Source organism: Saccharomyces eubayanus, chromosome VIII (assembly GCF_001298625.1).
Source record: "Saccharomyces eubayanus strain FM1318 chromosome VIII, whole genome shotgun sequence".
NCBI classification, from domain to species: domain Eukaryota; kingdom Fungi; phylum Ascomycota; class Saccharomycetes; order Saccharomycetales; family Saccharomycetaceae; genus Saccharomyces; species Saccharomyces eubayanus.
The window spans coordinates 224,115-238,417 of NC_030983.1; the positions used below are offsets into that span (position 1 = coordinate 224,115).

A 14,303-nucleotide genomic window follows, 5' to 3' on the forward strand; every position below is an offset into this window, starting at 1 on the left:
CGATGTCGCTTGGGGTTGAAGGTGGCAAAAGGAATAGATGGTGGGCGAATAAGCACGTTCCTTTTTATAACATGGCACTAGTGGCGAAGTGGATCACTCGACCCATCTTCTCATTTGAGAGGGTTTTCGTGGGGCACCTTTTGTTCAAAAATTTCTGCAGCTCTTCTAGTGCCCAATATTTTTCCGACGTTTTTCCACTGTGCTTTTGTCCCCTTAAAGGAACGGCCTACGCGCTTTTTTTTCTTCGACGAATTGGGCAAGGAGCACCCTCTCGGAGCCCGAAAGAAAATCCGGAGGTCGGAAAAACTAGACGTAATGGCGTGCGGGGGATGCAAGCAGAACCCTCGGAGAAATACATGCACCACATGCTTCGCAGCAAAGTATCCCCGTCACTTTCTAGTGCCACGGCGACAGCTTCAAAGTGGGAAAGCGGAGGGAAACGAGGTTGTGATCTTGCTCGATTTGGCTCTTCTTCTTCGTTGGGTATGGGCCTGCCCTATCTACGTGCATTTTATCGTCTTTCTCGTTCGAACCGCTTCTATCAGCCATTCACGGTGTTATTCGAAAGGGAAATATACGAATGTAAACAAGACTTCGTAACCATTCAAGGGGTTGTCCGATATTTGTAAGAAAGCCAACCGTTGCTTAAGAAAGCCGACTTTCCAACATAGCAGTAGTAATGCGTTCGCAGGTAGGCGGTATGGGGTGAATGAATTTTTTTTTGGATAGTGTCAAAGAGGTATGGAGGATAATTTTTTTCCAGCAGTTCGTGGATTGGATTGGATTGGAGCGGAGTTATTTACTATTGTCGTAATACCGTTGAGCATGTTCACTAGATAAAGGTGCTACTATTAGCCCTTCGAGATTAACCGGACGGGAAAATAATTTCACAAATCATTGTGTACGTCGTCGAGTTCTCTTGGGAAAGCGACGCACAAATTTTTTTTTTCGCAACGTCAACGAAAAAAATTTTTCACCGGCTGTATCCATCTTTTCCAGATATATAAAATACCATTTTCTGAAAAATCTTTTTGATAATTTGAAATATTTCTTTAGTTCTTGTTTATTTTCTCTTTCTTTTATCATTCTCAGAACTACACAGTTATTACAACAATCAAACATGTCTCACAGAAAGTTCGAAGCACCACGTCACGGTCATTTAGGTTTCTTGCCAAGAAAGAGAGCCGCCTCTATCAGAGCTAGAGTTAAGGCTTTCCCAAAGGATGACAAATCCAAGGCCGTCGCTTTGACCTCTTTCTTGGGTTACAAGGCTGGTATGACCACCATTGTCAGAGATTTGGACAGACCAGGTTCCAAGTTCCACAAGCGTGAAGTTGTTGAAGCTGTCACCGTTGTCGACACCCCACCAGTCGTTATCGTTGGTGTTGTCGGTTACGTCGAAACCCCAAGAGGTTTGAGATCTTTGACCACCGTCTGGGCTGAACATTTGTCTGACGAAGTCAAGAGAAGATTCTACAAGAACTGGTACAAGTCCAAGAAGAAGGCTTTCACCAAGTACTCTTCTAAGTACGCTCAAGAAGGTGCTGGTATTGACAGAGAATTGGCCAGAATCAAGAAGTACGCTTCTGTTGTTAGAGTCTTGGTCCACACTCAAGTCAGAAAGACTCCATTGACCCAAAAGAAGGCTCATTTGGCTGAAATCCAATTGAACGGTGGTTCCATCTCCGAAAAGGTTGACTGGGCTCGTGAACATTTCGAAAAGACTGTTGCTGTCGACAGTGTCTTTGAACAAAACGAAATGATTGACGCTATCGCTGTCACCAAGGGTCACGGTTTCGAAGGTGTTACCCACAGATGGGGTACCAAGAAACTTCCAAGAAAGACTCACAGAGGTTTAAGAAAGGTTGCTTGTATCGGTGCTTGGCATCCAGCCCACGTTATGTGGACTGTTGCCAGAGCTGGTCAAAGAGGTTACCACTCCAGAACTTCTATTAACCACAAGGTTTACAGAGTCGGTAAGGGTGATGACGAAGCTAACGGTGCTACCAACTTCGACAGAACCAAGAAGACCATCACCCCAATGGGTGGTTTCGTCCACTACGGTGAAATCAACAACGATTTCGTCATGGTCAAGGGTTGTATCCCAGGTAACAGAAAGAGAATTATTACTTTGAGAAAGTCCTTGTACACCAACACTTCTAGAAAGGCTTTGGAAGAAGTCAACTTGAAGTGGATTGACACTGCTTCTAAGTTCGGTAAGGGTAGATTCCAAACTCCAGCTGAAAAGCATGCTTTCATGGGTACTTTGAAGAAGGACTTATAAGAAGTTTTCTGAAAACATATCGTTTTCAATCATTTCTTATCTTGCCTGTTTATTTTAAATAGTTTTTATGTACTAATATACGTATGACAATTTAACTTAGATTCTTTTCCTCAAGAAAATTCCAAAATGTTTACATCATCACTGCAGTTTGTATGCCGTTATTCGTTAAAAAGTGTTAGACCAAACATATATAAACATATAAATGTAAACATATCCAAGACACCACTCACTTTAGTTTCTTTTGTCGTTTTGATTTCGTTCTCTCTTTCGCTATTTTTTCACAATCCTCACTACAATACCATTTACCCTTTGGAGCGTGTTTCAAGTTTACGCAACCGTAGTGGAACCACTCAAAGGGGCAGTCAGGACGATCGCATGCCACCATGGGCCCGTACGATGCGTTTCTACAAAAACAATAAACCTCTTCTTGATCAGTGGTATTAGCTGCAGCCCTTCTCGGGGTAATCCCGACATTGGGGCTGGTTATACTTTGTTTTCTCTCCCTCGATTTTGCTTTTTTCAGGTTAATCTTTAACAGCAACTTTGGTTCTTTGTAAACTTTCGGCTCTTCCAGTATCAGTTTAGATCTGATATTATCTACAGAGGTATTGAAAGATTTCGTTACTGATTTCTGTATTTCCAATTCTTTCCTATGCTGTGTCAAGAAGCGGATCTGGTCATCAACTAAATCGTCTACATAATTAGCTACCAGCATCAGATTCGTCGAAGCATTTTCTAGCTCACGCTTATCACCAGCGTTTTTAGACAGATCGATGGTCTGCATCAACCGTAAAGACCTTATAAGCTCGCACGGCAGATGATCCAAAGTGCTCAGGAAGCTGTACCTGATGTCCGAGTCCGGATACTCGATGGCAGACTGTTCCATTGTAGCGACGAAGGAATCAACTCTTGCGACCAGTGTGTACTAGTGCACCATACCCTTCCTTGCTGTCACGAATATTGTCGCTGGCATTGTTATGTAGTTGCGGATTAAAAAGCAAAATGTCAGCCGGCGCGCGGAAATAAGACGGACTACCACGTGACCGTGAATCTGGCTTTTTTTCTCGGATTTTTGGGCGACGGGCGGCCGGTATTTCCGGCGGGCAGAAAATGCGAGGATTTGGTTGGTGGAGAGGGTCGAGCGCCTTTACCCTGCGTGTGTACTAAGGGGCCTCTTTCTAGTATATAAACAATTTGAATAATAACGAGGTTAGGCATCCAACTGGATCCTTAGACGATCTGTGCTTTTCGGTGGAGGCCATTCATTTTCTTAATAATCATCGATTTCACAACTTTCTTTGTTAATCAATCTTTTATACTTGTAGACTTTATCTTCAAATATCAAGAACAAGAAAGAAAAAAGAATCTAGAATTCTATATTAGTGTAACACTACTACTTTTTTTTCAGATATTTTTCAGTATTTCCCGTACGTTAAAAGCAATCATTGAATCCCCCCACATTTGTGACATTTTCAATTGACCAGTTTGAATCGGCTCTGAAAGAATAAATATTTCACGTTTTGCATTTTGAACTACACTATACCATTTAATTTTTCTGCTTAGAAGTGCAAGTTATAACTATTTTAACAGGATGTTTTCAAATTTGTCTAAACGTTGGGCTCAAAGGACCCTCTCGAAAGGATTCTATTCTACCACAACAGGTGCTGCTAAATCAAGTAAGCTCACTCAAAGATTGATTGCCGGAGGTGTTGCTGCTGCCGGTATCACTGCATCTACTTTACTCTATGCAGACTCTTTAACAGCCGAAGCTATGACTGCAGCTGAACATGGGCTACATGCCCCAGCACACGCTTGGTCTCACAACGGTCCTTTCGAAACATTTGACCATGCATCCATTAGAAGAGGTTACCAAGTTTACCGTGAAGTCTGTGCGGCATGTCATTCCCTAGACAGAGTGGCCTGGAGAACTTTGGTTGGTGTTTCTCACACCAACGAAGAGGTCCGTGTTATGGCTGAGGAATTCGAATACGACGACGAACCTGATGAGCAAGGTAACCCTAAAAAGAGACCTGGTAAACTATCTGACTATATCCCGGGTCCATATCCAAACGAACAGGCCGCAAGAGCTGCCAATCAAGGTGCTTTGCCACCAGATCTATCCTTGATCGTCAAAGCTAGACATGGTGCTTGCGATTACATCTTCTCTCTGTTGACTGGTTATCCTGACGATCCACCTGCTGGTGTCGCATTGCCACCAGGTTCCAACTACAATCCTTATTTCCCAGGTGGTTCTATTGCCATGGCAAGAGTATTGTTTGATGACATGGTCGAATACGAAGATGGTACTCCTGCAACAACCTCCCAAATGGCTAAGGATGTTACCACTTTCTTGAATTGGTGTGCCGAACCTGAACACGACGAAAGAAAAAGACTAGGTTTGAAAACCGTAATAATCTTATCCTCTTTGTACTTCCTATCTATCTGGGTTAAGAAGTTCAAATGGGCCGGTATTAAGAACAGAAAATTCGTGTTCAACCCACCAAAGCCAAGAAAGTAGCTGGCAGAAGAATAAAAAGACCACTATTATTTAAATGAAAAAAAAAAAAAATCCAACTAAAAAAAGATCATAATAGAGGAGAGGGAAGATTAACAGAAAATACACCTATTTTTCCTTTTTCTCTCTGATGTCCGTTTCTTTTTCTCCGACCTTATTTATTTTTCCACTGCTTGAAAACAATGTCTCTCTTCGCCAGTATCTCATTTATATACTAAGGTACGCACTCAGGCAAGCGAAACACCAACTGATATCGAATAAGAAAACAACTCCAAAAAAAAAAAAAGATGTTAAAAAAACCATCGACAGCAATAAAAAATAGAAATAAAGGAAGAAGCCGCAAGAAAGAAGCAATAATTTGTTTAGATGCCCAGCACTAGCGTCTTGATGTTTTTTCTATAATATTTATTTTATTTATTTTTTATTTATATATGTACATATATATATTCCTATTACCTATTAAGAAAGTAAACCTACCCTAGAACCCCCTGCCACACCCACCCTGCCATGTTTCGCAGCCCAGTTCCAGGCCCGTCCATCATCCTATGCAAGCCATTAATGCTATGACACATACTGTCGAAGATGCAAGGTCTTAACGGTTGATCGCTGGACGAGTCGCGTACCGGTATTTTTTTCGCCCAAAGAGGCAACCACTTGTTTTTCCTTAATAGGAAATTACTCAAATCTTTTTTTCCGTATTTGAGCCCGTTCTATTGTCTGGTTTCATAACTGTAAAATTTCTCTCTCTCCTCCATCAATAAACGCAATTATGGCACAGCCAGCAACACTCATATTTCCCTTGATCACTGGCTCCCCTTTTGCAGCACTGATAAGAAATATCAAGAAGGTTTTGAAAAATTTTCGTTAGTTGTTTATATTTTTTTTCGGAGCTTTTCATTAATAGGGAGGAAGAGCTGGTTGCATATACTAAGTCGGTTAAAGGGATTTGGTTAAGTATATATTTGTCACTCTCGTTTGTGTAGTTAAAGAAGGACGGGAAAAAAACTCCACTAGAGCATTTCGAGATGAATAACGTCGTGGACAAAAGCATGATTAAGAAAAGAGGCAGGCCTCCCATCACCAAAGATTATCCCGATCCTTTACAAAGCCCTATGGCGCATTCTTCATTGCAGGTACAGAAACAGGGCCCTCGCAGTTTCGCTAAACCTTTGATGAAGGTGGGGCAGTGTAGTCCATCTCCGAATAAAAGAAGACTCAGCGTCGAAAATCACCCTAATTTAGTGGCCACCACCAAGAAGGGCAGATATAGAGGCGTCCTGTTATCAACTCCTACCAAGAAATCAGGAGTGAGCGGGTTTACTCCGATCTCCACCCCATCTTCCAACGACAGTTATACCAATACGGTATTCTCTGAGTCAAGGAAAACTTTCCTACAAAGTTCGCCGCCCATTATGTCGTCTTCTCCAGGCTTCCAGAAGAAGAATGAATTCATATTCCCTTCACCGGACCAATTCAAACTTTCTTTAACCATTACCGAAAGTGGGAAGGCTGTCATTGCTGGATCCTCGCCATTCTCCCCATTGTCGAAACTACCTCATTCCTTAATGAACAGTAACGATAAAAAATTCTTACTTAATGAAAGAATTCATAAAAATATCAAGAAAACTACTCCCAAATTTGAAAAGAAACGTATTCTTTCTCTCTTGAAACAAATGAAGAACAATAAAGATTTCAATATGTCTTCCGAAATACGCCCACCGAAATCAAGCAGATCTGATGTCGTTGAAACTGAACTGCCTACCATTATAGAGACCTCGGCTTCTCCAGTAAGTAGCATTAGACATAACAACGCTTTGTTTTCTCGATCTCCACAATCACCGCCCCCAAGCGCACAATTCATGCCACCATCCACACCAAAAAGTTCTTTCCAATTTAGAACTGGATTCACTCCTAACGTTGCACTGAATCAGGTGTCTTTAAGCGATACTTTACCGAAGCCTACAGCAAATGGTCTTAACTCGAACATTGTCGGTTCCAACAACAATAATCACAACGGTAGCTCCGGTAATAATAACATTGTAGATGCTGGTGCATTATTAACGTTGACTAATAGCCCTGGAATGTTCTTGTCGCCAAGAAACAAAATGATGCCCAAATCTGCTACTCTGTCTAGTGAACAACAGGAATTCGTATTCAAATTCTCAGGTGGCGATCCATTATTGCTTACCGATGACGCAGATGGGAACTGGCCGGAAATGCTTTTCAACGTATCTAACAGTCCAAAACGTCAAAAATGCTTCAATACACCTCCATCGTGGATAAACTTTGGTTCACCAGGGCTATTCAGCCCACCAAGAGGTGCCACTATCATGGTAAATGGTACCACCCCCGCAGCCACATCGGATAACGGTAATGTGCATAGACAATTACAAGCCCAATTAGAGGCACAAGTGCAAGCGCAATCCCAAACCAATTCTCCGGCTCAACGACAACAACAACAGCGCCAGTTCCAGGTGCTCCAATCGCACACTAACATGAGCTCTTCCCCACCGCAGATCAACATAGCTCTTTCACCTCAACAGTCTATGGCTAGCAGATCATCTGGGTACCTCAATAAAGAGAAAACCATGATTGGAACGACAGATATACTGGGCAACGCCAAAAATGGAAATTTACAACCCCCAGCAAACCTGGTTAACGCTACTCATGGACCTTCGACGCCCAGAAATCAAGAATTCCAATTACCAACTTTAATCGAGTGCACTCCGTTAATCCAGCAGACCATGAATGGTTCTTTAGGAACTAAATACATACCAGAAACCTCTGTTTCAAATAGCGTTGCATCGAACTTAAACGGGTTCACTGCTACCAAAACAGTTTCCGGTTCTAATGATTTACTAAAGCAGAATATGTATAGTAACAAACATGACGATGCTAGAATTGCTTTGAAAAAATTAATCGATGATCAATAATATGGAAATCGGTCTCTATGAAAAAGAACAATATGAAAAGTACCATATGACTTGAACGAGCTCATAAAGGCGTGATTCACGATCGTTATCCTCAACGCTTTTCTCTTTGAATTGACGGAGGACTAAACACCACACACACACACACACACATATATATATATATATATGTACATTTCAACTGATGCATTTGGATGAAGTTGATCTCCATTCATTTTTAATTAATTTCATTTTTGATTCAAACATCGAACATAATATAGAGAGAGACAACGTAAAAAGGAAAAAGTCTCATGAGAAACCGAGTAACTTGAATTGTTGGGAAATTTAACAACACGCGTGAAACCATACAAGAATATATTTCTATAGTAGTTTCATATATATATTTTATATCACGTTTTAAGCGTTTCACACCCATATTATTGCCATAGTAATTCATCAAAATTATATAACCACGATAGGGCAAACCATGAGCTGATTATGCCCAATGAACAATAAACACTGTATGCCATCAATCCCAAGAACTCGAATTTTTGCAAAAACGAGTATCTCCATTTGACTTCGTCTAAAATCTGTAGTACAGTTACCATTGGTAATAAAGAAAAGATGTACGTTAATGCTAATCTATCCAAGAAAAATATCCTCCTTTCCACACTCGAGGAAATTTTGGTAGTTTTTCTGAAAGCTGCAAAATAAATTATGCACCAAACGTAAGTGTATAAACTTTTGATAAAGTAATCTTGCCCTTTGAAAAGAAGCGGGTACAAAGAAACGTAACCAGCTGAAGCAACAAGCATAAACGGAACCAAAAGACGACGATCAAATCCAACAAGGAATGTAAATGGGATAATAACTAGCATTATAGCTTTTTCATGCACGTGCCATCCAAACAAATATGAAGCCAGCCCACAAAGGGTTAATGAACCAATAAATCTTTTGAATGATGGATCGAATAATATGGGAAGGACCGCTAAAATTTGGTAAAATAGAGTTAAGATAAATGTTAGTTTGGGCGGAATCTGGGGTAAGATAACAAAAAACACATCTTGTACTAAGCCTTTACTTCCGTTGTTGGCCAAGAGTCTTTCATTAATTTCTTTGATATCTTTAGGTATTAAAGGCGGCTTGATTAGCTTTGTAGCAAACATGTGAACATATGGTAATTTCAACATTATTGTAGTAAGTATCTTGTCCATAAAGGAATACAATGCCCAGAAATTTGGTGCCCAGTATGCGTGTGTTAGTCCTCTTGAAAATGGGAATAACCTGCTCAGTACCTGTGGCATTTGATGAGCAAATGGTAAGAAGCAAATAGTAAAAATCCCGATGACAATACTACCTAGCTTGAAAAGATTTGCCCACCTAATCAAAAACAGAAAATCCTTGTAGCTTTTAAACTTGAAATTGTTGACATTAAGAACGTATGCCCTTAATAAAAACACAAAATAGCATGGCGCCAAATACAAAAATATATGCTTGAAACATATGGAAGTGGTATACAAAACAGCACACCATAGATACTTTTTATTTTTGGCAGCAACAATAGAGCCAATTAGAATGGCGAAAAGAAAGCCGTTATATTGGAAATGTATGTGATCTATCATTAAAAATCCAGGTGATAACACAATACTAGAGGCAACAACAAAGCTTTGAGATCTTTCGCTTAGCTTTGTTGTATTAATGTATATTTGGAGGACAGCAAATAGAAGAATTTCACTGATTATGACAGTGAGTCTTTGAAAGACAATTGTTGGTAAACCAAATTTCCCCACCTTTACGATGTCCAAACAGCCATCATCGCGAACAACCTTGGGAACAAACTGGGATAAAAACCATTCAAAATAGGCAAAAAATGGCGGATAATCTAACGTCCATTGACTAGTATGCTCGTAATACCATTCGCTCATAGGGAGTTTATTAGTGATTGCCAGCCAATTTCTATGAACATCAAAGTCGGTGCTAAAATAATCAGGAATCAACAACAACTTCAAAAATAATGTGCTTATCCAGAAATTCCATAACGAATAGCGCTTAGATTCCTCACCTTTCTCGGATACGGTAACCTTTGACGTCTTTGTAGGCTCGTCACTTTTTTTCAACTTTGCCTTCTTTGTCACTGCCATGTTTTGCCTCAAACGATCACCCTTCATGGTTGGCTCTCCAATAGACATTTGATGCAATATTATCAATCAGGTCACACAAGAATTTCAAGAACCGGTTATTTTAACATATACACTTCATCTTTCCACGTCATTATGTAATTCTCAGATGAAATTTCACTTTCGGGTACAGTCCGCTGTGAACAAGTAAATGATAACAATAATTTTTAAGCACACTTTGAAAAAAAGTTAAACAAAAATACTCAATTATAATTACAGAGTAGCTACAAGTACACATTCATCCGCCTACCAAACCTTTCAAAAACTCATATACAATCTACGATATTCTTAGGTTATGGACTACGAAGAAAATTTAGAGGCCCCTGTTTGGGACGAACTAAATCACGAAGAAGACTCTGCTCAGAATGCCATTCCAAATCAAAGTGAATCAGTTGGCAAGTCACCTGCACTCAGAGAAGGGGAGACAAAGCTTCCAAAGGATAGCACATCATTTGATAACGGAACAGATGTACACATTGCCCCAAAATGGAAGGATCCAGGTTTATCGATAGCTGACAATCTGCTGGTGGAGGAGCAAGAAGACAATGATAATTCCAAAGCAAATGCCCTAATTGACTCTTTGGCTCCAGAAAAGGATCCGATCGCGGCTCTCAAGAATGACGCTACACAGTTTCTTGTGATGAAGGACTCTAGCGACGCATTGTTTGCAGGCAACGCCAACTCTCCCTTAGTTTTTGATGATGCAATAATTAATGGTGACACTTCTACGAGTGCTAATTCAAAAAATATATCCGGAAGAAGATCTGGAAAACCACGGATTCTTTTTGACTCCACTAAATCTCAACGAAACTCTAGACGTATTCATTCTTTAAAAACGACGAAGACAATCACCTCCGATAATGCTAGCAAATCACCATTTATCGATCCATTGAAAAAGGCTGAAAAGGAGAATGAGTTTGTTGAAGAACCACTGGATGATGAAAATGAGAATGAGAAAAAAGGAACGAATGAGGGAAATACCGCGGCTTCCACCAAGAAGAGTATCCTCGAGCAAGTAGATAAGCCCTTATATAATCTACCTCAAAGAACAGAAAATACTGCAAGCCCTGCCAAGGCCGAAGGAGACTCGAAAAAGGTGAGGAATACTAAAGCAGAGCCAAACGTATCATTCGCTAAACAGGATTTCAACGTTGAAGTGAAAGATCCTGTCAAAGTAGGAGAACTAACATCCGTACACGTGGAATATACTGTAATAAGTGAATCACCATTACTCGATCTAAAATATTCACAAGTAAGCAGACGTTATAGGGATTTTAGATGGTTATACCGCCAGTTGCAAAACAATCATTGGGGTAAAGTAATACCTCCTCCACCAGAGAAGCAGTCAGTGGGTAGTTTCAAACAAGATTTTATCGAGAATAGGAGATTTCAAATGGATGCCATGTTAACAAAAATCTGTCAAGACTCGATTTTACAAAAAGACAAAGATTTTCTTCTGTTCTTAACCAGTGATAATTTTAGTTCTGACTCTAAAAGTAGGGCGTACGCAACCGGATCAGGCGCTATTAATGATAGTAATGACTTATCAGAAATTCGTATAAGTGAAATAAAGCTGCTAGGCGCAGAAGACGCAGCCGATGTATTGAAAAATGGTGGTATTGATGCTGAGTCACACAAGGGGTTTATGAGTATATCGTTTACGTCGCTACCTAAGTATAATGAAACAGATGAATTCTTCATTGAAAAAAAAAGAAAATTGGATGAATTGGAAGACAGCTTGAAAAAATTGGGCAAATCGTTGGAGATGGTCGACACTTCAAGAAACAGTCTTGCTGCATCCACTGATGAATTCTCTGGAATGATAGAAACTTTAGCGTCTTTAAGCGTAAGTGAACCTAATTCAGAACTGTTGAATAATTTTGCTAATGCTCATAGAAGCATAAAGAGCTCTCTTGAGAGAAGCTCTTTGCAAGAAACGTTGACTATGGGTGTAATGCTAGATGATTATATTAGATCATTGGCTAGTGTGAAAGCCATTTTCAACCAGAGAGCTAAACTGGGGTATCTTTTGGTAATTATAGAAAATGATATGAAAAAGAAACATTCACAGTTAGAGAAAATGGGCCAAAATATTCATTCGGAAAAATTCAAAGAAACTAAAAAGGAATTTTTAACTTTTGAGAGGCGTTATAACCTTACAAAGACGAAATGGCAAGAAGTTGGTGAAAGGATAAAGGATGAATTTCAAAACTTTTCTATTGACAAGATTCGGGAGTTTCGGAACGGCATGGAAATATCGCTAGAGGCAGCCATTGAATCTCAAAAGGAGTGCATTGAACTTTGGGAAACATTCTACCAAACTAGTCTTTAGGTGGTTTATGCACGACAAGTTTGGGTGACATATGTTTCCTTCAAGAGTTTATGAATTAAGAAATTTTTATTTTGTATTGTTACATACTATATAGTAATTAGAATGAACAGATGAGTTTACAGCCAATGGGATGTAGCGTCTTTATAAAGAGATTGCCAAATAAAGGCCTCACTCAACAGCATTTCGATATCGGTTTCAGTCCAGTCTTTTGTGGGTGGATTTTGTAAGAAAGTTATAGTTTCTTGGAAATCCATTTCCATTAACTGATCACTCCACTTAATGAGGAATGCAGCACATACGAATACGTGAAATTCATTGAGTGAAGATTGTCTCATTTTGCTGCTGTCTTCGACTCCATTATTCGAGGTCATATTAGATAGTGTTGTGGAGGGAGATTGAAAATCTTTTGTTGGTGTCACAAAACTTGCTACTCGAGGTTCTGTTGGAGTCACAGGAGATTTGATGTCGTTGGAAGATATGGAATATGAAGAAGAAGTGACTTCTTGTGATGTTTCGGATAGGTATGTGTCCCACATTCTTATTACAGTGCCCATTTGAAATTCCCTCATCAATAGACAATTCATCCATCTAAACGCAAACTGTATAAATTCCACATGCTCGTTTTGGAAATGATTATATAAATCGGCATCGATTCGTTTCACTAGTTGACTCAGGTTCTTTACTTGTCTCAGTATACCTGGTTGTCCATGAATATAATTATCAGTAATCTGTTCTAGCAGTTTGGTGAGACACCAAAACGTGTCCGCTTCCAAATCTGTTACTTGTTCATCTGTCATATATGTAGAAGGGTCCTTTATTTCCACATCATCTATTTGAGAAGGCGGTAAATATTCCGTAAGGAAAGTTTCGAAAAACGGTGTGACTAAGTCATTAATACCTTGCACGTACCCACTGGCAGGATGTCTAATGGCCCAAAGATATAATATCCGTTGCAAGCTAGTTTGTACGGATTTGAACTGATACAAGGGGATATGAGGGTTCGTTCTTGGTATATCTATCTCTATTTGGTGCCAAGTCGGGATATCTCTCGAATGTTGATCAGAAAATGTATGCTTCAAACCATCTTTGTATTCTTTTCTTTTCCTTTGCAGGAAATTTTGTTGCCTTTTGGTGTTTACAGGTAAGTAACCTATTAAAAGTTTCCAAACAACGGGTCTATGTATTTTCGGGATACCGTTCCAACTAATCTGTCGCAAGTCTTGTTGATTTATGATTGTTTTATCCTTTAAAATTCCATCAAATTTTGAAATACGCTGGATGATGGAGTTCAATTCCTGAACGTCCCGTTCGTTTTCAATCTCCAGCTGGGTCTTTTTCGAATCATTCGACTGGTCTTTTTGTAGTTGTGGTAATTGAGGGTATGTGAAAGAAGAGGAAGAATTACGCATCGTGCAGGGTCCCATATTGGAGACCGAATTAGTTGAAGAGGATGTGGACCTTCTGGACAAAGTATTTGGTGGAGCCACAGGGGTACCGAACCCACCATTAGTGAGCATGGGAATAGGCATGTTATAGTCATCGATGACGGCACTCCAATCTTCATCCAAATCTTTAAAATATCGATCATTCTTCCTGTTCGGTTCTATGCTATTACTGCCGCTGTTGTTTACGCTGCCGCTACTGCTATTATGGTGGGCTTGCTGATGGTGATGATGACGCTGGTGATGCTGGCGTAAGAGTAGGGCGGGTCGGGGACTATCGTTACTTGCAGTGCTCAAAGTGGGGCTCACGTATCTTAAAGGCGAGTAGGAATTCGAGGTGCGCCTAGTTCTTGCCTTTTGCTTGGCCATGGCTTCGAAATTACCGTCGCTAGTTCTTCTATCTCTATCAGCAGACGACGTGTAACCTGATGGCAAGCTGGTAGATTCGCTGGTGTTCATTTTGTACAATGATGGCTTTTTAGAAAAAGACGAAGACACCGATGATATTCTCCAGGATTTCATCAGCGAGGTTACTAGACTGGAGCTATCTGAAGTGTGGTCTCGTTCATGCATTTCTTTTGATTTAGATCTGACTCCCATTATGTATTGTTGTTGGTAATGTTGTTATTGGAATCCCAGGTTTT

General features: G+C 40.0%; 8 protein-coding genes across 8 annotated transcripts; 5 read left to right on the plus strand and 3 right to left on the minus strand.

Moving 5' to 3' along the window:
* Nucleotides 1-2: 2 nt before the first annotated feature.
* DI49_4905 (uncharacterized protein) lies at nucleotides 3-629 on the plus strand (the record flags this gene model as incomplete). Its single annotated transcript, XM_018367909.1, has 1 exon — nucleotides 3-629. The coding sequence occupies one exon, from the start codon at nucleotides 3-5 to the stop codon at nucleotides 627-629; it is 627 nt and encodes a 208-aa protein (XP_018219291.1).
* Nucleotides 630-1,120: 491 nt separating this feature from the next.
* On the plus strand, nucleotides 1,121-2,284 carry RPL3 (60S ribosomal protein uL3; the record flags this gene model as incomplete). Its single annotated transcript, XM_018367910.1, has 1 exon — nucleotides 1,121-2,284. The coding sequence occupies one exon, from the start codon at nucleotides 1,121-1,123 to the stop codon at nucleotides 2,282-2,284; it is 1,164 nt and encodes a 387-aa protein (XP_018219292.1).
* A 226-nt stretch (nucleotides 2,285-2,510) lies between these two features.
* Nucleotides 2,511-3,170, minus strand: YNG1 (Yng1p; the record flags this gene model as incomplete). Its single annotated transcript, XM_018367911.1, has 1 exon — nucleotides 2,511-3,170. One exon carries the CDS (start codon nucleotides 3,168-3,170, stop codon nucleotides 2,511-2,513), a length of 660 nt encoding a protein of 219 aa, XP_018219293.1.
* Nucleotides 3,171-3,875: 705 nt separating this feature from the next.
* CYT1 (ubiquinol--cytochrome-c reductase catalytic subunit CYT1) lies at nucleotides 3,876-4,802 on the plus strand (the record flags this gene model as incomplete). Its single annotated transcript, XM_018367912.1, has 1 exon — nucleotides 3,876-4,802. The coding sequence occupies one exon, from the start codon at nucleotides 3,876-3,878 to the stop codon at nucleotides 4,800-4,802; it is 927 nt and encodes a 308-aa protein (XP_018219294.1).
* A 1,022-nt stretch (nucleotides 4,803-5,824) lies between these two features.
* On the plus strand, nucleotides 5,825-7,732 carry MSA1 (Msa1p; the record flags this gene model as incomplete). The annotated part of the gene is made up of 1 exon (XM_018367913.1): nucleotides 5,825-7,732. The coding sequence occupies one exon, from the start codon at nucleotides 5,825-5,827 to the stop codon at nucleotides 7,730-7,732; it is 1,908 nt and encodes a 635-aa protein (XP_018219295.1).
* A 413-nt stretch (nucleotides 7,733-8,145) lies between these two features.
* Nucleotides 8,146-9,897, minus strand: ALG8 (dolichyl-P-Glc:Glc1Man(9)GlcNAc(2)-PP-dolichol alpha-1,3-glucosyltransferase; the record flags this gene model as incomplete). The annotated part of the gene is made up of 1 exon (XM_018367914.1): nucleotides 8,146-9,897. The coding sequence occupies one exon, from the start codon at nucleotides 9,895-9,897 to the stop codon at nucleotides 8,146-8,148; it is 1,752 nt and encodes a 583-aa protein (XP_018219296.1).
* Nucleotides 9,898-10,180: 283 nt separating this feature from the next.
* Nucleotides 10,181-12,217, plus strand: VPS5 (sorting nexin 1; the record flags this gene model as incomplete). The annotated part of the gene is made up of 1 exon (XM_018367915.1): nucleotides 10,181-12,217. One exon carries the CDS (start codon nucleotides 10,181-10,183, stop codon nucleotides 12,215-12,217), a length of 2,037 nt encoding a protein of 678 aa, XP_018219297.1.
* A 116-nt stretch (nucleotides 12,218-12,333) lies between these two features.
* On the minus strand, nucleotides 12,334-14,259 carry GYP1 (GTPase-activating protein GYP1; the record flags this gene model as incomplete). The annotated part of the gene is made up of 1 exon (XM_018367916.1): nucleotides 12,334-14,259. One exon carries the CDS (start codon nucleotides 14,257-14,259, stop codon nucleotides 12,334-12,336), a length of 1,926 nt encoding a protein of 641 aa, XP_018219298.1.
* Nucleotides 14,260-14,303: the final 44 nt, after the last annotated feature.